The sequence below is a fragment of the Tripterygium wilfordii genome, chromosome 3 (genome assembly GCF_013401445.1).
Source record: "Tripterygium wilfordii isolate XIE 37 chromosome 3, ASM1340144v1, whole genome shotgun sequence".
Classification (NCBI taxonomy): Eukaryota; Viridiplantae; Streptophyta; class Magnoliopsida; order Celastrales; family Celastraceae; genus Tripterygium; species Tripterygium wilfordii.
In genome coordinates, this window is record NC_052234.1 from 12,391,635 (window position 1) to 12,410,457 (window position 18,823).

The 18,823-nt window shown below is 37.2% G+C and overlaps 4 protein-coding genes across 7 annotated transcripts; 1 reads left to right on the forward strand and 3 right to left on the reverse strand.

The window, feature by feature from the left end:
* Nucleotides 1-199: 199 nt before the first annotated feature.
* Nucleotides 200-4,408, reverse strand: LOC119990980 (histone acetyltransferase TAP1). Of its 2 annotated transcripts, XM_038837136.1 has the most exons (8): nt 4,261-4,408; nt 3,531-3,607; nt 3,127-3,187; nt 2,221-2,407; nt 1,810-1,909; nt 1,591-1,691; nt 1,007-1,100; nt 200-550 (listed from the first exon to the last, which is right to left on the reverse strand). In XM_038837136.1, the coding sequence occupies exons 1-8, from the start codon at nt 4,299-4,301 to the stop codon at nt 474-476; spliced, it is 738 nt and encodes a 245-aa protein (XP_038693064.1). In that variant the 5' UTR covers nt 4,302-4,408; the 3' UTR covers nt 200-473. The 2 variants fall into 2 exon arrangements, with proteins under 2 accessions (XP_038693064.1, XP_038693073.1); XM_038837145.1 differs by lacking the exon at nt 1,007-1,100.
* A 1,760-nt stretch (nt 4,409-6,168) lies between these two features.
* On the forward strand, nt 6,169-9,573 carry LOC119986968 (BTB/POZ domain-containing protein At3g08570). Of its 2 annotated transcripts, XM_038831665.1 has the most exons (5): nt 6,169-6,320; nt 6,862-6,928; nt 7,300-8,454; nt 8,658-9,153; nt 9,415-9,573. In XM_038831665.1, the coding sequence occupies exons 1-5, from the start codon at nt 6,238-6,240 to the stop codon at nt 9,429-9,431; spliced, it is 1,818 nt and encodes a 605-aa protein (XP_038687593.1). In that variant the 5' UTR covers nt 6,169-6,237; the 3' UTR covers nt 9,432-9,573. The 2 variants fall into 2 exon arrangements, with proteins under 2 accessions (XP_038687593.1, XP_038687585.1); XM_038831657.1 differs by lacking the exon at nt 9,415-9,573 and having other exon boundaries at nt 8,658-9,395.
* Nucleotides 9,458-10,912, reverse strand: LOC119986985 (V-type proton ATPase subunit E2-like). The gene is made up of 6 exons (XM_038831672.1): nt 10,682-10,912; nt 10,504-10,604; nt 10,249-10,405; nt 9,964-10,160; nt 9,730-9,829; nt 9,458-9,649 (listed from the first exon to the last, which is right to left on the reverse strand). Exons 1-6 carry the CDS (start codon nt 10,781-10,783, stop codon nt 9,611-9,613), a joined length of 696 nt encoding a protein of 231 aa, XP_038687600.1. The 5' UTR covers nt 10,784-10,912; the 3' UTR covers nt 9,458-9,610.
* A 1,966-nt stretch (nt 10,913-12,878) lies between these two features.
* LOC119987873 (acid phosphatase 1) lies at nt 12,879-16,932 on the reverse strand. Of its 2 annotated transcripts, none has more exons than XM_038832785.1 (4): nt 16,853-16,932; nt 14,141-14,549; nt 13,808-14,020; nt 12,879-13,209 (listed from the first exon to the last, which is right to left on the reverse strand). In XM_038832785.1, exons 2-4 carry the CDS (start codon nt 14,530-14,532, stop codon nt 13,032-13,034), a joined length of 783 nt encoding a protein of 260 aa, XP_038688713.1. In that variant the 5' UTR covers nt 14,533-14,549; nt 16,853-16,932; the 3' UTR covers nt 12,879-13,031. The 2 variants fall into 2 exon arrangements, with proteins under 2 accessions (XP_038688713.1, XP_038688708.1); XM_038832780.1 differs by lacking the exon at nt 16,853-16,932 and adding an exon at nt 14,744-15,148.
* Nucleotides 16,933-18,823: the final 1,891 nt, after the last annotated feature.

Below are 18,823 nucleotides of genomic sequence, written 5' to 3' on the forward strand. Positions count from 1 at the left end.
CAGCAGACTGATAAATTGGCATAGTAATCCCAAATATTAAAGATCTTATTGCAAGCAAATCCATTGAATCTCTAACCAGGCAAGCCATTTTTTCCCTTGCTCTTTTCACCCTCTGAGTGGGTAATAGTCTAAAATCATGTATGTCAGATCGGATTCATTCAACTGACTTGAACTAAAATAAACCAAACATCAAAGAAGATATGAAAACTTCACCACTTGAGAATATCTATGCTCTTGAACTAGTTCATTCTCATGCTTTGGGGATTGAGCAACCATTGCAAGTCGATGGCAGATTACGAACAATAATTACAAAACGAATAAATATTGATTGCTTGTAAATTGTAATTACAAATGCACATTTAATATGCGGTCAAATAGAGAAATCCCCACCAGTTTCCCAAGTTCCATGAGAACTTAAAAGATGAACCAACTTCCCAACTTAAGTAACTTGACCTCCTTGAAGTGAATACAGTTTACTTTGGGTACCAGAACATACCTTTAATCCCTTCAGGGTCAGGTTCAAAACCTAAATTCTGGTAGAACTCTACAACTGCAATAACAATATAAGAGATAAGGTGAATATTTACATTTCAAAATACAAATCAATACATGTCCCAGAAAAAGGTCCTCATAGACAGTCATAAATATTTAAAAAGGGAACAGCTACTCCGTCTCCATGGGTAGCATGGAAGCAAAGATATGACTATGGCAAGAAAGGGTACAAAGTATATTTATGACCTAATGAAAAGTAGCACTGCCCACAGTCTAGGAGGTGGCCTTTCAAAAGGTCCTCATAGACAGTCATAAATATTTAAAAAGGGAACAACTACTCCATGGGTAGCATGGAAGCAAAGATATGACTATGGCAAGAAAGGGTACAAAGTATATTTATGACCTAATGAAAAGTAGCACTGCCCACAGTCTAGGAGGTGGCCTTTCAAAAATATAATATGCAGCCAAGCTGGGCAGGGGACAAGGCAGTAACCACCAGACAAAGATATAATACCTTGACTATCTGCAAAAAGTGTTATATTTCCAATGTCCTTCTGTAAAAGAGCCCTTATAAGCTTTTCAATAAGAGCCTTACCAAGGCCCTGACCCTGAAAAGTAAATGATATAGCAATGATGTAGTTGGCAAAATAGAAAAAGTTAGCAGTTATACACGCTTATGACAAGTTAAGGTTGCTCGGGCGACAAGATGTAGTTGATTATATTGTGAATTAGATTGCTTTGCACACGAGAATTAGCCCCTATTATAAATATTTTATTTAAAAAAAATTAGCGTCTCCCTTTGCTTGGGGGTAAATGTGCCTTGGATGATAGGATACCTTTCACATCTTTCGCCTTTGACAACATTGTAACCTTGCTTTGTAATGCAAGGGTACGTGATTTCATGCTAACTTATAAACCCACACAAGCTGGCTAGTTAAACCTCAAATTCTTATGGTCACTTTCTAGCTACATTAAGTAGCATAACCATCATAATAGTCATTCTCTATTGGATATATCAATGTGTGACTAACAATGTTTTACACCATTTCAACACCCTGAACCAGCAGGTTATTCATGCTCAGATGGTACAGAATATACCTGATAGCCAGGATCAACAAGAACATCCCATATTGTAGCATTGAAGGCATGATCTGAGGTAGCACGAGCCATACCAATTAGCATCTTTTGGTCATTCTCCTCTGTCAAATAACTTCAACAAGTACACTAAGATGTTCATCAAATAGTTTAAGAAGTAGAAACAACTGAACTATGACCAGTTATAACTAAATGGAAGGCACTGCAACATCCATTGTGTACCTGATCCAGATGATTTCCTTACAGAGTGTAATGTAGCCACCATGTAACTATTTTTCAAGGCTGCAGCTAGTTTTGACAATGGCCTTCGAGGCCAGCCCACCTGTTAAACAGGATATTACATCACTGATTTTTTACTTTCACATGCACAACACCAAAAAATTCACAGAACTTTAAATAAGCAAAGATACATTCATAGAAGAATGATATTAGTCGTAATTGATGGTCATATGGAATAAACATATGATCTACAAAATGCAACTCAAACACACCCAAATGATTCCATTCAAATATGTGAATAAAGGAACTATGCATGCAGGGAAAATATTAGTACACACCTAATGAGTGCTATAAATTATTTAACTTTGAGCTTGCATATAAATGTCCCAAGACGTACTCATAATAAAGAGGTACCTTGTCACATAAAGCTTGAAGATCATATACATTGATATCACCACCTGTAGAGAATATAATTTGTTCAGTAGCTCCATCTGGTTCAGTCTTTTCAACAAGAACAAATTCCTCTAGCAAAGGTTCTTCTTCCTCTTCATCAGGTAAGGATGGTGGTTCAATGACCCGTGTCATATTGTTCTTTACGAATCTGCAACAATGAGCAAATGGGATCAGGCCCGCCTAGAAAAGAATGAAGGAAAACTTTCAAGAAAGCAGTTAGTGAGCAAGGAAAAGCTTTGAGCGTGTTCTAGCAATGCAGACGAAAACCAAAACCAGCTAACCTTGCTGTGTTGTGCACTAGCGAGAATGAGAGAAATAATAGCAGAAATAGCACACAAGCGACAAGGAAGTTACCAGTCAAAGTCCTTGTCGGCCTACCCAGCAAACAATTGAATATTTTATCTTCCTTTTTCTTTTGGATAATTAAATAACGTGAAATATACAAAAATTTATCATCTTCTGCTGTATTTGTTAAATTTTATAACATTCCCAGGGATGTTGCAACCACGCACATCGAACTGCAGCTTCTTAGATGAAAATGAATAGTTCAAACCTCAGGAAAGTTCATAATTAATCATATAAGATAATCAGTGAACGTCATCTTTCTATAACAAAAAGGGGGATGAATTACACTCGATAACCATGTCTCTAGATGGTCAAAAATAAAATAGCCAACATGTATATGTCTCGGGGTTGGGATGTTTCTACATAAGAAACATATGTCATCACCCTCACAGAGATGGAGAGAACAGGCATTACATTTTCATGGTAAGAATACATACCAAAACTTCCAAGCAGAAGGCAAACAGTCATTATGTCATTATGTGTGAACAAAAGTTTCAAAAGAACAAGATTTTCATATTTTACCCGGATCTGATGGATTCCCAAAAGCTAGCCTTGAATTGAGAAATCTTAAGCTTTCTGCTCGCTGGAGATAGAGAAAGAAGGGCAGAAGCAAGAGACACCACAATTGTTATACCTTAAATCTTGCATCAAATGGTTCATAATAAATCAATACATACATAGTCCAAGTATAGAAAAACCACAGTAATAGCAAAAATAAAGAGCTATTAGTTTGAAATGCTCATTTGGTTTGAATAACAAATCAATTTAACCCAATTTTACATTCATCTACCTTAACTAGATTTGAAGAATCAATTAGCACAACAGGCCTAAATTCATAAAAAACAAGAACAATGAAGGTTTAGAAACAAAGCCAAGTTAAATAACCCAACATTCAATTTATGGCAGGCATAGGTATCAGCTCGTACCTCTTGCAATCCCATTGTTGAGATTGTGAGGGAAAAGTAAGTGACTAGATATTTGACATTGGCAATCAAACAAAACTCTGCAAATGAACACATGAATTAATGCATATTATATTTCATGTTAACTGGAATCAGAGACAGTCACTCAACTATTTCAGAAATCCTAACTTCAGAGTTTCGAAACATATAGTTTTAGTATGCGAAGCTGAAGGTCATTCAAAACAATCAAGATTGCCGAATTTTAAAATGATGCGTTTAGTTACAGAGAAAAACTGCAGACAAACACACGAATAAACAAGGATTATACTACCGATTAACCCAAATTAGCAACAAACACCAAACAAATCCAGAACCCTAACTTCACAGGGTCGAACATTAAAACGAGCGAGTCATAGTCTCAAAGAAAGCCAAACTTTCGAAGACATATAGTTTTTGTAAGCGAAGCTGAAGATCCTCCATGACAGTAAAAATTGCCGAATTTTAAAAACGTGTTTGATAAACAAACACGTGAATCAACGGATATTGTACCTCAGATTAACCAAAATCAGAGACTAACACCAAACAATTTCAGAAACCCTAACTTCACAGAGACGAACAATCAAACTATGAGAAGAACGAGACAAGTAGACCTACACACTTTCGAAACAAATCGTTTTCGTATGCTGGGCTGAAGATCATTCGAAACAAAAGAGATTTCCAAATCCTAACAATCTTGTGTTTGGCAATTACTTACAGAGAAAAAGAAGAAGGCGCGAGCAAGTGGAGGGAGCGCATTTTCTTCGTTTGTATACTGCAGATATTAGGCGCCGTATGCGAAATTGCTAATCCATTTGTCAATATAAGGTTCGTAAGCCACTGGTAGACACAAATTTATAAAACCATTAACGTCCAGTGTATCCACTTTTGCCCCTACACATTTCTTAATCCCCTAACCGTTAGGGTCTAATGCATTAATCTGTTTCAAAATTTGTATTGTCCGACTCTCAAATCCAATTTTCTGCCCTCGTTATTGGATCGTTTTATGAAATTAAAATAAATAAAAAATGGAGAGAGTATACACTTTAATTATGAAAAAAAGGGAGTATAATCAATCACACCAAATTGTTTGTTTGGGATTGCAATACCTTTTTCTGTTTTTCCTATGAAACCATAAAGTAATTGTATTATTTTTAAGTTCACAAGACTTTATTAGATTGCATTAGTAAAGATGTGGTATTTTTTCTCCATCAAATGAGTAGACAAAACTCATCAAGACAAGACTTAACAACAAACAAAACACCTATTGGTACCAACATACATTGGGTAGAACACCCAACCCTAGGAAGGAAAAAAAAAATGCAAAATAAACAGAGGATTATTGTCTTCACACTGAAGTATGATTGAAATAACAAACTTGCATTTGTAGAACCAAATCTATCAATTTGAAACCGCATCAAAGACAGATCTAGCAATTTGAGGTAGCATAAAATAAGATATGGAAACATAAGTAAATCCGGGTGTAGATATAAAGAAATCGACTATCATAATCATCTTCTTTATTGTCACACGGATATTGTCATTCATTGTCAATTGATGAACTCACAGGTAGAATACGCAGATAACTCAAATTATTCGACAAGCATACCAAGACTATCTCACGAGAAAAAATAAAATAAAATAAAATAAAAGAGAGGAGATGGCTATCAAATGATCTCCACCCCTCTAATCAATCATAAAGTAATTGTAATTATGTGTTACTGTAATTACACGTATAATATTTTAATTACACCTATGAGTTTAAAAATAAGATAATTATTATAGCAGGCCAATAAAACTTATTGAGATTTATTATTGTTGTCTAAATTAATCTCAAATTTGCCAAAATAATTTGGTAATGGTTAAATTTATACAGCGCAAGGCCTTTTCGGCCCCGTGTCTAGAGGGTCCAGTCTAGTATTGGAGCTTCTCATGAGACACTAGTTTGGACTTTGGTGCTCTCGTGTAGCTTCTCTGCATCTAGGCCCTGTTATATACGAGCCCAAATTACCCTAAATACTAGCCCAAATCAGAGAATCGCAAATCCCAAGAACAAAAAGAATATCGCAAATGTACTTCTGTAAAACTACAATTATTCCCTCTTTATCGAGTTCCGTGCCATCCCCACACTTGACCGAAATAGCTTTTTCAGTCTTCTTTTTGTCATCGAGACATAGCCTTGAATTTCACCAAAATAACAAAACTGCCATCCAAGAGACGCAGCCCGAAGGCCCCACACCCAAACCTGCCTTGGGAATTGGCCCAGTTGGGAGACAAACCCAGTGAACCACAGTCTCAAAGATCCTAATCAAATCCTGCCAATAAATAATTAAATATTAATAAAAATAAACAAGCGTTATCAAAGCTGCATCAATAATTGTAAAAGAGCATGTGTCCTGTAACGTTCTTTTTTCAGCATTCCCAAACTTCGAAATTTCCAGTCTTCTTGTCTTTTATGCTGGATTCTTCTGATTTTCCCTCACTTTTTTTTTATTACTTTTATTATAATTTTTTCTGAAATATAAAAACAAAGCAAAAGGAGGTTTAGGTTGGAGAGTCCTTGTCAAGAAAGGACGCCTTTTTTTTTTTTTGGTATATTAGTTAAGATCACCAGGTTATTTTCGTAAAAGCACTTTGAAGTTTATACATATTCCCTCCATCATCCGCTCCATACTCTGCTGCGTGTTTGAGAGAGATGGTTGCAGAGAACCTTCTTTCTTCTTCTACTAAGAACTCTCCATCTCCCTCTCCTAAGTTCAACAACCCCTTCACTACTCGGTACACAAATTTTTTTTTTTGTTTCTTTTTGATTACATTCATGTAGATTCCTAAATCCTAATGGATTTGTTTATGTGAAAAAATCTAAAGTTAAGAGTTTTTAATCTGTTTTGTTTTGTATGTAGTCTTAATATTTTTGATTTCCCGCTTGTCTGGTTCTGGTTCTGGTTCTGGTTCATTACAATATGTAGAGATCTCTGTCCTTATAGCACTGATTCTTTATACATTAAATATTGGGTTTTTTTGGTACTTGCGTGTCTTTTGGCTTATTAGGCTATGTTGTTATGTGTCCACAATAGTCTATTTGATCACTGTAAGTTAAATGCTTTCTTTTAAGGTTTTTCATGATCAAATTTCTCTAGCATTGGTTTGGTTGAAAATGAGGGTATGCTATCTGTTTGATCAAATGACTGAGGAAAAACAAGTTATCATAGAATGAATCGCAGATATAATGCTTCTCTAATTATCTGCTTTCCCCCTTGTGGTCAAGTACTGAGACTGTTCATTTGAGTGCTGACACTGATTTTGCACTTCCATGTAGAATATTCTCAGATGTTGCTGGTGATATTACGATCGTCGTTGATGGGGAGTCTTTTCTGCTTCATAAGGTAAACTCTCCTTTCTAAACTACGTAGTGAGAGATTTTACAGTTGTTGTATTTATTTATTCATTGTAACATCTGAAACTGATCTCAAGACTGGCTATGCAACATGTATTGGCACGCGAATATACTGATTATAAATCATAGTGCTAGCTTAAACTTACCGTTTGTTCTGAACTTGATTCCAGTAGAGGCTAAGGTAGTTGGGTAGACTCTATTTCTTTTGACATATTGGTTGATGCTCTTGATGGTACTTACTCTGCCACCATATACAAAGTAGCTCAATTATTTTGTTTCAGCCTCATACAACGAGCAAATCCCGACTCCAACATTCAGTTGGAATGAACTAACTATGTTGAATTTTCTGGTCGACTGCAGTTTCCCCTTGTCGCTAGGAGTGGAAAGATTAGGAAAATGGTTGCAGATGCTAAGGATTCAAATATCTCAAGATTGGAGCTTCTCAGCTTACCAGGTGGGGCTCCAACATTTGAGCTTGCCATGAAATTCTGTTACGGCATGAACTTCGAGATCACAGCAGCAAATGTTGCCAGCTTGCGCTGTGCTGCAGAATACTTGGAAATGTCCGAAGACTATCGAGAAGAAAACCTCATTGAACGAACAGAGATTTTTCTGAATCAAGTTGTGGTTCAAAGTCTTGAAAAATCTGTGGAAGTCCTATCTACCTGTGAAACATTACCTTCCATAGCAGAGGAGGTAGGAATTCCTAGCAGATGTGTGGAAGCTATTGCGATGAATGCTTGCAAAGAGCAGTTAGTATCAGGTTTGTCTCAGTTAGATTGTGATGGAGAATCTGCAGAACTTAAGAGTGGTTGTCTAGAATGGTGGATAGAGGATCTCACTGTGCTAAGGATTGATTATTATCAAAGAGTTATCTGTGCCTTGGGACATGTAGGTATTCGCCCAGCTAGCATTGTTGGATCATTGATGCATTATGCACAAGTGTCACTGAAGGGAATTGGGAAATGTCATATCTGGAATCCGGCTAGAATGAAACCTAATCATGGCATGGTAGAAAATGATCAGAGTACAATTGTTGAAACTCTTGTAGGCCTTATGTGTAACGAGAAGAGCTCTCCCATTCCACTGAGTTTTCTGTTTGGGATGTTAAGGATGGCTATCATGGTGGAAGCTAATATTGCTTGCAGGCTAGAGCTTGAGAGGAGAATTGCTTTTCAGTTGGAAACGGTTTCACTTGATGATTTACTTATTCCTTCTGTCCGCACTGGAGATTCATTATTTGATGTCGATACTATCCATCGGATTTTGGTGAATTTCCTACAGCGGATTGAGGACGAAGAAAATGAAGATTGTGGGTATGAATCTGAAGGAATTGGATCTCCAAGTCATGCTTCTTTATTAAATGTAGGGCGCCTTACTGATGCGTATCTAGCAGAAATTGCTCCAGATCCTTATTTGAGCTTGCAGAAGTTCATTGCTTTGATTGATATACTGCCTGATTATGCCCGTGTTGTTGATGATGGACTCTATAGAGCAATTGACGTATATTTGAAGGTATAAGTTTCAACACTCATGATGTAGTTTTTAGCTCATAAATGACATGTAAGAGATTGTTTTTCCTACTGTACTTTGAGCCATTGTCATATTGTTATCTCCTCCACTCTGCGAATTGATGAGTATTTTAAGGTATTTATCTCTTCTGACTCCATCTTCTATCAGTCATTTTAACTGTTATGCCCTCCTTCGTTCCCGCTCAGGCTCATCCAACGCTAACTGAAGAAGAGTGTAAGAAGCTCTGCAAGTTCATCGACTGCCAAAAGCTCTCACAGGAAGCATGCAATCATTCTGCACAGAATGATCGGCTCCCAGTACAGATGGTAGTCCGCGTTCTCTATTTTGAGCAGCTCCGATTGAAGAATACAATGTCCGGAAGTTCTGGAGATGGCTTATTCTCACAAAGAATGAGCAGTGGGGTCCCAAGTGCAGCGATGTCTCCTCGAGACAATTATGCCTCTTTGAGAAGAGAAAACCGAGAACTTAAACTTGAGATCTCTAGAATGCGAGTGAGGCTCAGCGAGTTGGAAAAGGAGCAGCTATTTATGAAACAAGGGATGATGGATAAGTCAGGTAATGGAAAAACTTTCTTCACTTCACTCTCTAGGGGGATTGGAAGGATCGGCATATTTAGCAGTCCATCTGGAGGAAAACAGCAAAAGACGGGGCGGAAATCTCGCGGATCAGAGGGGAAGAAAGGTAGGAGTAGAAGGCATTCTGTTTCCTAGATTAATTTTTGGCATGCAATCTGTATCATAGCATGGCGGCAATCAAGAGGTTAGTGCTACAATGTACCAAAATGCAGCACGACCTAACTCTTTATTTTGGAGAATCATAAAATCCTATATTTGATTCTTGTTGAAATGTCTGAAATCCACTACCGTTTTAGCTAAATTATATTTAAAAACTAGTAGTGAAAAATCCATTCTTCATTTTTATAACATCATTGTTAATTGCCAGAACCCTATATGAATTAGAAGACAGAAAGAGAAGAGAAAAGTCATCATGCACTCCCTTTTCTCAGTACCAAATTATTTGAGAAAGCAGAAGTTCAGAAGATTTTGCATATTGTAGACATCAGATTGCTTAAACAGAACAAGAAAAAACAGAGGACTATACGCAGACTCAATGCTCAAATGGATATGCAGCAAGTCTATCATGATGCCCCCGGTTGTACAACAAGGCGCTTCCTTATCTGTACAGAAAAGCAGAAACACAGAGTAAGAGGCTTTTTGTGAGTGCGAGTTATATTGTTCTGCAACTGCAAACACATACCTCGGGCAGTTTCTGTCTGAAAGCAACATCCAATCTTGCATCCAAAGTGTTCTCGAAAACTATCTTCCCATCTTGTGAAGCCAAAACAACTCCACCCGAGCTTTCAAACCATTCAACAAGAACCAGAAAAAAAATGTCAATGTAAGTTCATAATTTCATATCCTTCTGCCAAGAACATTATAGATTGCAGATGGAAAGAAAATAATTTTGCTTATACAAATGAGAAACGATTACCAAAAAGGATCATGGGGATCCTGGGATTTTGGAGGAGGTGGGAGATACACTTGATCATCAATGGTAACTTTTGGGGCTTCTACTTTGGCCTTCTCCGCATACTCGCGTTCTGCTTCTTTGATCACAGACTCAACAAGCTTACGATCCACCTCCCTGCACCGGAGCAACACTGCTGGTTCACTCAGCCGCAGTAAACTCTAACCAATTCAAAGAAAATATTTTCATCATTTGCTTATTCAACACAAGATCATTCTTAAACATCCAACACATACGTTGATCGTTTACCTGCACAATCAATCTCTTGAGAAGGTCTTTATAGCCCTTTTCGTCACTGGAAACACGCAGAAGTTCCTTGGCAGCAGAATCTTTCATGGAACTCACCAAATCATCTTGTGCTTGAAGAACCTTAATGCGGGATGCATTCAGCTGCATTGAGTACTCACTACAAATATACCATATCATGAAATCACACTCTGAAACTAACAAACATTAAAAATAAAATTATGAAAATTGCGGTTACATTATTGTAATCGAACTCACATTTTCCGGCGCGATTCCACCTGTTTAGTCTTCCGTTCAAATTCTTGCCTGATTTTCTTCTTTTCAGCTTCAACCAATTGCAGCTTCTCAATGTTGAATTCCTACATAATCAAATCACAAGACTGCCGGTATGAACCAGAATTCATAAACGTTAATTATGTTTATGTTAAGTAGTTACCTCCTCCGCAGAGACAGAGATCTCGTTGGCTTTCTCCTCCGCCTCCTGACGGATGAACCTCACCATTTGTTGAATCTGACTCGACACATCCGCATCGTTCATCTTTCTCAGATCAAATTTTTTGTCTTCCTTATTTTCTTCTCTGCAAATGCCAAACTACTAATCCTGAGTTTGATTTTTGATGATGATTTGATTCACTGTTCGTTGGCTTAGCATGCGAAATTTCGTGCGTGTTTTCTTTCGGGCTTTGGAGTTTGGACGTTGAACAAATCCAAATTTCCCCCCTTCTTTCGGCGGTAAACTCAACGGGCCTTATTTAAGTTTGGGCCACAATTTGGGCCTTCAATGGGTCTTTTCAATCTGATGCTTGCTCCCGAACGGAGAAAATTTCGGAATATATAAATATAGCGTCTGGCGCACTTTTCACATCACCACAAAAACATTGCTTCTCCTGTTCTCCACACCAACAGAAGCTGAGGGGGATTTCAAGCGGCGAAGCAGCACCTGTGCAGATTTACTGTGTAAGTGCTGTTTCTACCTTGTTTTTCTTTACCTTCGATAAGTAATGTTCTGTGTTTGTTCAATGTTGAGTACTGCAATTCCTCAAGAAGCGTAGAAAAACACTTTTGTGTGGATCTGCCTGAACATTCATCGATTTTCAAACTCAAACTGGTTTCGTATTAATTTCTATGATTTTAATTGAGCGTCTGACGATGCATAAATTTACTTCGTCACAAACTATCTTTCATAGCCTGGAAATCGATGTTAAGCTGCCGCCGGTGTTGGATTAATGTTGCGACTGCGTAATGCGTCTTTTATTCCTTCTGTTTTGTTAAGCCCTAGGTTATGATATGCTTTGTTAGAGCTGATGATATCCGATTTACTTCTTTTTGTTGATTATGCGAAATTGGATATTACTTCAACGGATGTGTTAATACAACCAGTCACTTAATCAGAATGCTTAAGCTGTCTTCAAACATTAAATTGAAGTATCGTTTTCATGTTATTGTCACTGTGAATGCAATTGCAGATTTTACTGTGAATGCTTGATCCGCTGCTCATTTATGTGGATGCCTTATTTTGCTTTAGAATCAGAAAGATATATTAGAGATGTAATCAACTTGGCCCTATCACTGAATTCCTGTGTGTGCCATCATGGCCTGTTGATTGAGCTGTAAAAAAATGGAACTAATATTTCTGTTGAGTTGTTGTTCATCATTGCACACAAGTTTGGTATGCACCTAGGGATTGATTCATTGATCCATAGCATGTGGGAGTTTCTCCTTCAAAATAATGTGAATGGATTGCAGAATTGTTGGATGACCATCACTAAGAAAGACTTTTATTAGCTTGTACTGGTGGCTTTATTTACTGTGTTGTCTTCTTCTTCTTCTTCCTTTAAAATGACTGCATTGCATCATAAAGAGTCTGTTGCTTTTCTAATTCTGTGTTATCTGTGGTTCCACATGCTTCATCATTTACCCACTGGATAGAAGTTGAAGTACCTTGGTTGTGGAAAATGCTGATTGCCATTAAGTACACTCTACATTGAGAGTATAAATAAATTTGATACTATGATCATCATCAAAGTTCTTAATGGTACCGTCATAGACATTAAGTTATGCGAGTACTTAGTATATGTAAGTATATAACTAGAAATATGTTAGAGCTAGACATTTTATTTAACATGCTCACCTTTTCTCTTTAGAGTTTGCTGTTGCAGATGGCTCTGTATGCAATTGATGTTGAGATTAGAACGGAAAAGTGAAGCTGCTAATTGCCAGGTTAGTGTTTCTTTCGGTGGCATTACTCTAAAAGTTTTAAGATTAGTTACTTTATCATTCAATTCAATAAGTTAATTTGTTGGGTTGGGGTATTTCACATAATTTAGACATATTCTAACACTTTTTCTCACGTGTGGGCTGGACAATTTGATGGTTCAACACATGCACAACAAACGAGGCCCGGGCTAGGCCCACACTTGGGGCAACATATATGAGGGTTTAAATTACGGAAGTTAAGGTTTGAACCCAAGACCTTCCACTACGATACCTTGTTAAGATTACTTACTTTGCCATTCAACCCAATAAGTTAAGTTGTTGGGTTTGGGCATTTCACATAATTTATACATATTCTAACAAAAAGATCTAAAATGACTATAATCTGACAGTACGTTGAACTATACTAGACAACTGAGTTGGCTGACAAATGACAATCATTGCTAATTATTGAGTGAACAACCATTGCTACTTATGCCTGATCTTTCTCAGTCTTTTGGATTGGTGAAGGACAATGTTACAAAGTCAAGTGAATCTGCCTGAGGCTAACTCTCTTAGACTTTTATTTGAACTTAGGGAATAAAATACATGGGATTGGGTATCTTAAAAGTCTGATTGCCCAAACATTCTCCTTGTAGATCACTCCATTGGTCTCCTATATTGCCCCATATCCTGTAACCTTCTCCTTCTAGTTGCTGCCGTATTCCTGACTTGTATGTCACAGCACTCTGTCCCTTGTTAGCTGCAGTCCTGTTTGAAGAAAAATGATGTAACTTTTGTCATAAACAAAGTCAGTGCCGTGTTAACCATTTAACATTGATTTATTTGACCACCTATAGCTATTATACCTATTCACCACCATATGCCTTGCATCGACATATAATTCGTTCAATGCCTAAATGTTCATATCCAAATATTGGTTTCTTGCAAATGTTGCTGTTTTGTGTAGTTTGTAGGAAATAGGATCAGGAATCGTTGGGGAGAGAATAACTTCTTCTCCCTCTCTTTTTCTTTTTGAAATTTTGGTCCAAATGTCATTGTACAGTATGGTCCGTGGTTGCCTGGCCCATATTCTCTGTCATTAATTTGCTGATGGCAAGTATTGGGGGTCTTGCCATTTTGTTTCCCTCCAAATGCACGCAGTGCATGGAGTTGTTCCAATAATGTCGATAGGTTTGACTGGCCTATTAGGGATTTTCACTCTGAAAATTTTAACTTTTGTATGTGTAAGGCCACTATGCTTTCAGTCTCCTGGCTGACTTAAACAAACAATTACATGTCCATAAATCATTTGCATTTGATACCCCATTATTTGATGAAATAACAGGGGAGAAATTGTCCAGCTTACCTCATAATTAGACGTTCATAGCCGATAAATCCCTGAGTATGTAAATTATCGAAAGTGGCTTGGCCAAGGGTCTCTTCGTCTCTGCCTGTAAGCAGGAACACTTTGAATCCATCTTCAACCAACTTGTTGAACAGTACAAGAATGGCTGGAATGGCTGGACAATCTCCTCTTAGTGCCCATGCCTTGAATCCAGCTGGATCGTAGGGGTCACACCTACAGTTTATAACACCAAACTTTAGCTTTATTGAATGATTTGAACATTACTCCTGATAATATTACGCAAAAGAAAAAAATGCATTAGAAAAGAAAAAAAACCATCCTTTGGAAAAATACCCGAATCTTTTTCCCCGATAGTAAAAGACATTAGAGATACAGGTATCGTCAACATCCAAAATCCAAGCATCCTTGCCATCACCAGTGAGAACTAGCTCATTGATGTAAGTTAAGATTTGCTCCACGATCAAGTCAACATCCCTTGCATACTGTCCACAGATCATGTAAGTCTCTAGGTGGTGTAGGCATTGTCTCGGGACTGTGCGCCATGGCCGCATGTTGTTGGCCTCCACTGCCAGCCTCCAGCTCAGGCAGTAGCTAGCATTGTCTTGTGCCCCTCCTGGTGGCACGCTATACCTCCAAAAAGGCTTAGCACCTGTTGCCTTAGAAAAGACTGCTAACAAGAAAAACAACAACATCTCTCGTAGACGCTGGACCATTTCTGTAATCATAAGTTCGTTCTATGCTTCTACAACACAGATGCAAAAACAGAATACCAGTTAATCTAAGTTTGTGGAAGCAGCAAGGAAAATTGATAGGATTGGGAAAGAAAAAAAAATACAAAAACTATATGGAGTAAATTAAGGTCTTGCCATCTGTCATGCACTGGGATAATAGACTAATTATATCAGAAGTATTTGTAGAGTAACATCAAGTTCTTACAAATATGGATGACGAATGTTGAGCTGGAATGAATTGTTCTTAAATCTTGACTCCAACCTCAGCTCTCTAACAAGGCTTGAAGGAGAAGTGCTTGTAAGTCTGTGGCCTTCTATTGAGCTAGCCAGCTATTTTATATTCATGCAGTGAGTGCACAAAATTCTGTAGTAGGTGATGGCAAAAAACAACGTATGACAGACGGAATTGAGCTTTTGTCCAAATAAAATTTTGTTTTGCTTGTGGAAATTGGAAAGCCTTGGTCTTTACTATTTAGCAGAAAGAAATGCCTAGGCAAGTTCCCTGCGCAAGGCTTAAACACAGTGAGAGAAAGTTCTAAGGATGACGATATTGTCAATTCGTCACCCTTATGAAGTTTATATTTGGCCGGTCTTTGGTCTGTTTGGAAAGTACCAAGTAATGAAGGTTAATGAAGGAAGTTGGTGGTATTGATTCCTCATATATATAAAATAGCTCCTAAGATAACTGATCAAACAAGTCAAGACAATGTAGCCACTTCATTCACGTGCTATCTTTCTTTGGTCTTGATTTGGTACAGAATAGATGCCAAGTTAGAAGGAAAGTAATTCTGGGAAGGGAGACATATTATATTCTTAGAATGAAGTCGGATTTTGAAAGATATTTATTGATTAAAATTTCCGAGTGAGTTCGTGGAAGAGGAGGTGTATTTGCTTCGTGGGCAACTTGAATAGATATGATATTTTAAACTGACAGAGTCAGAGAATACATAAAAAATTAGAGGACTAAGGAGTTGACCTTGTCCCGCTTACACATGGCCTGTCTCCAAAGACTAATCCAAGCGATTGTCGTGAGTGGCCTTTCTTCTTAGGATTCTTATTATTGCGCTACATCTAAGGTTGTCAAAATCGGGATTTTATGTAAGATCGATGGAAGACATGTAAATCGAATCGTAAAATTTTATAAAATTTAAAAAATAAATGTAAAATAATATAATTATTTATTTCTAAATAAATAATTAACATGATATAATATACTATAGTTTATAGGTAATAAAAAGTTCAAAAATGTGATTATTATTTATTTATAGGCATGTTAATATTTCAAAAAATTGTAATTTTTTAAGACCTCTAGAGAACTATGAAAAACAAACACAATAATTATGCACGATTATATCATGTTAATAAATTATAACCAATTTTTCAATAAAAACTAGGATTAGAAACACAAGCACATGATTAGTAGACCACAACCCATAAGCTCATGACTCCATAAATCTATTAAGGTTAAAATCGGTAAAATCGTAAAATCAGTAAGATTGGGTAAAATCGTAAGATAAGATCGATGAATTTTATCAATTTTGAGATTTTACATCGATTCGAATCGTTGTGATTACCTAAGATCGTAAAATCGTACGATCTTACGATTAAAATTGGGATTTTGACAACCATGTCTACGGCATTCTCTCTTGGTTTTGGGTGCGGCAATGATTTTTTAATAATTGACTTTAGACATTATGTTGTTAATTGTGCCTTTAGCTTTTGAGAATGCCTTCTCATGATTTTGTTTTGATGGAGTGAGAAGGGAATTAAAAAAACAAAGGTTTACGGAAGAAAAGAAAAAGAAACCGTAAGGTCAAATGCATTGTTTGACTGGCGAAAACAAGTCATGAATATATTCGAGTGGTTTCCTGAACCGTAATCCATTAAAAATATTGAAGGATTTGGGGCTCCGTAATTATAGATTCTAGAAAATTATGGAGTCCTCAAATCCTATAAAATAGTGTTGTTTCAATTTCGGTTACTTCCTTATTTTCCCCAATTCATCTTTCTTTCTCATATCTATTTTTCTTGTGTGTGTGTTTTTTTTTGGTTTGGTTAGGCTTGTTCTATAGTAGTGTTACCGTTACGGAATGTTGTTCTTTTTAAATTTTGTTCCTCGGCCCAAGGAGCAAAACTTAAAGCAATATGACATGTTATAGTAATAAGTCAGACGAAGTTGTAGAAAATCCTGGTAATTTCATGACATGGGAAGAAAAATAAAAAATGAAGATGCAAAAACAGTGAACTAAAAGTTGCAAATACTATTACTAGCAAATGTTTTTCTTAAAGAAGCTAGAAAAAGTTGAAAAATTACCTTATAGCATTCTTGAATCTTGTAGATGTGTCAACTAAGAATGCATTGTATATTGCGGTGGTGGGTTCAGAATTCTATATCTAGCATGCCAGGTCTAGACGTATATATAGGAGAGACTAGTTTTTGATGACATGTTACCTGGGGTTGAATGGAGATGGAGAGAATAGTCCCGTAAGTGGGAATGAGTCAGAGCCCAACTTGTTGCCATACAATTCCCATTTGATTGTGTCACAAAGCCAACATTTTTTTGATCAAGTTTGCAATCGATTATTATTCCACGTAAGCAATATACACCCACCCACCCACCCACCGACCTACACTGCATATTTGTTGATGTTTGGGGTACTGAAAATTCCTTCATAAAAACAAATGGACCGACCAACTTCAAAGACAAGCAGGAATGGCCTCCCATAGCAATAAACTCATTCCAAAAGGTTACTAAAATAGTAAATTGTAGTGCACGAGTGGGCATGTATGGACTTGGTTGGCTGTTGTTTATGTGAATAAATATAATGTCATATTGTGAGCTTGTGACATGGGTGGGATTCCCTCAAAACATGATCTGGTAGTGGACATGACAGAACCAATATGACGCGAGGAATTTAACTGTAAGTCTAGGGTTTTAGTTAGTGGGTTTAGACTGACAGCCTCATCACCCAATTAGGAGATGACTTCTTACATGAGATCCCATTGAATTGATTACGTTTGGAAGTGGTGGGAGAAATCGAGCCATATAGATAGATATAAGACACCCCCATTGAGTATGATATGGATCACACGCAATGGCAAAGAAAACTATAATAGAAAAATGGGAGCGAAGGTCAAATCTCTTGCAATTTGTTTGGTGGAATTTGCGAGAGGACGTGGGAGATTAGTATATAAATATAATCCAATATGACACATTTAGACCCTCAGCCAGTAAGATGAGTGCCCGTCCATGGATACGCAACTCCTTCCTTTACAGGTCAGAGTGAGCTCAGTTCTCAACTATGGAAAACTTGTTACCTCACCACAAACATGTGTCTGAGACTAAGAATTGGACACTCTCATAAGTCTTTTAAGTTCTTAGTTATGTTTCTATAGTTAGAGGATCAATAGAGTAATATCTTTATGGAACGTATGAACTTTTGGTCCAATTTATTTGTCATTAGGGGGAAACTTTTATGCGTACGAGTCTAACGGCTCGAATTAAGGCGCATGCCATATTTCCAAAAAAACAAGATTGTATCATTTTCGACTACCAAAAGAAGAGGACAACGACAAACATATGTCTTTCACTGTTTTCTCTTTTCCAAGAGTCGGAACTGATAATAATGGATTGCAAGAAAATGCTCCATACTCTTGGACCATCCTACCTATCTATATCTATAACATAGCCCATATGGGCCTTGGTTGTGCGAAGACCGAAACTACGGACGATAACCCATTAGAGTATCCAACCCACATAGGGTCTAGACCCCTCGACCTTTTGACTACAAGTGTTTTACCACCACCATTTTGACTAGAGATTTATGTAGCCAACTTAGAAATTAGTAGGTTAAGTACGTAATTTGATTAAAATGGCATTGTATAAATAAGTTATTTCAGTATCTATGCTTTAAACTTTATTTGCTGAAAGAGGCAATTTGTGAATTAAGTTTATTTGCGCTACTAGTCTAAAGCAAGTGGAACTGCATCAAGAACAACTCTTCGCCGGCTCAAGGGTATGTATATCCCATAAACTAGGGTTTCTGCAGTTATGAATCCAAGGGCATAAAGCAAGGTTGACAGCTTTAGTCAGATAAGGCACATGGTATGTATTTGGAATATAGATGTGATGGCACGATTGATTTGCCCTGCAGAGATTCTATTTATTGATTCTTGCTTTGTTGGGAGACACTACAAGTCTACATCCAGTGCTTCCACTAGCCACAATCGGAGGACCCTTTTATATCATGAGTCATGGCTTTGCTTCAAAGGGATGATAGTGGG

Excerpts from the sequence above, each read along its gene's own strand:
- LOC119990980 (XM_038837136.1), bottom strand. The coding sequence starts at position 4,301 with ATGCGCTCCCTCCACTTGCTCGCGCCTTCTTCTTTTTCTCT. Across the intron at positions 1,910-2,220 it reads TTCAAGCTTTATGTGACAAG|GTGGGCTGGCCTCGAAGGCC; the intron begins GTACCTCTTTAT and ends CCTGTTTAACAG. Across the intron at positions 1,101-1,590 it reads TTGTTGATCCTGGCTATCAG|GGTCAGGGCCTTGGTAAGGC; the intron begins GTATATTCTGTA and ends TTTACTTTTCAG.
- LOC119986968 (XM_038831657.1), top strand. The coding sequence starts at position 6,238 with ATGGTTGCAGAGAACCTTCTTTCTTCTTCTACTAAGAACTCTCCATCT. Across the intron at positions 6,321-6,861 it reads AACAACCCCTTCACTACTCG|AATATTCTCAGATGTTGCTG; the intron begins GTACACAAATTT and ends ACTTCCATGTAG. Across the intron at positions 8,455-8,657 it reads CAATTGACGTATATTTGAAG|GCTCATCCAACGCTAACTGA; the intron begins GTATAAGTTTCA and ends GTTCCCGCTCAG.
- LOC119986985 (XM_038831672.1), bottom strand. The coding sequence starts at position 10,783 with ATGAACGATGCGGATGTGTCGAGTCAGATTCAACAAATGGTGAGGTTC. Across the intron at positions 10,161-10,248 it reads TCAAGAGATTGATTGTGCAG|AGTTTACTGCGGCTGAGTGA; the intron begins GTAAACGATCAA and ends TGAATTGGTTAG. Across the intron at positions 9,830-9,963 it reads GATCCCCATGATCCTTTTTG|CTCGGGTGGAGTTGTTTTGG; the intron begins GTAATCGTTTCT and ends ATGGTTTGAAAG.
- LOC119987873 (XM_038832785.1), bottom strand. The coding sequence starts at position 14,532 with ATGATTACAGAAATGGTCCAGCGTCTACGAGAGATGTTGTTGTTTTTC. Across the intron at positions 14,021-14,140 it reads TATCGGGGAAAAAGATTCGG|GTGTGACCCCTACGATCCAG; the intron begins GTATTTTTCCAA and ends TATAAACTGTAG. Across the intron at positions 13,210-13,807 it reads TATGAACGTCTAATTATGAG|GACTGCAGCTAACAAGGGAC; the intron begins GTAAGCTGGACA and ends TTCTTCAAACAG.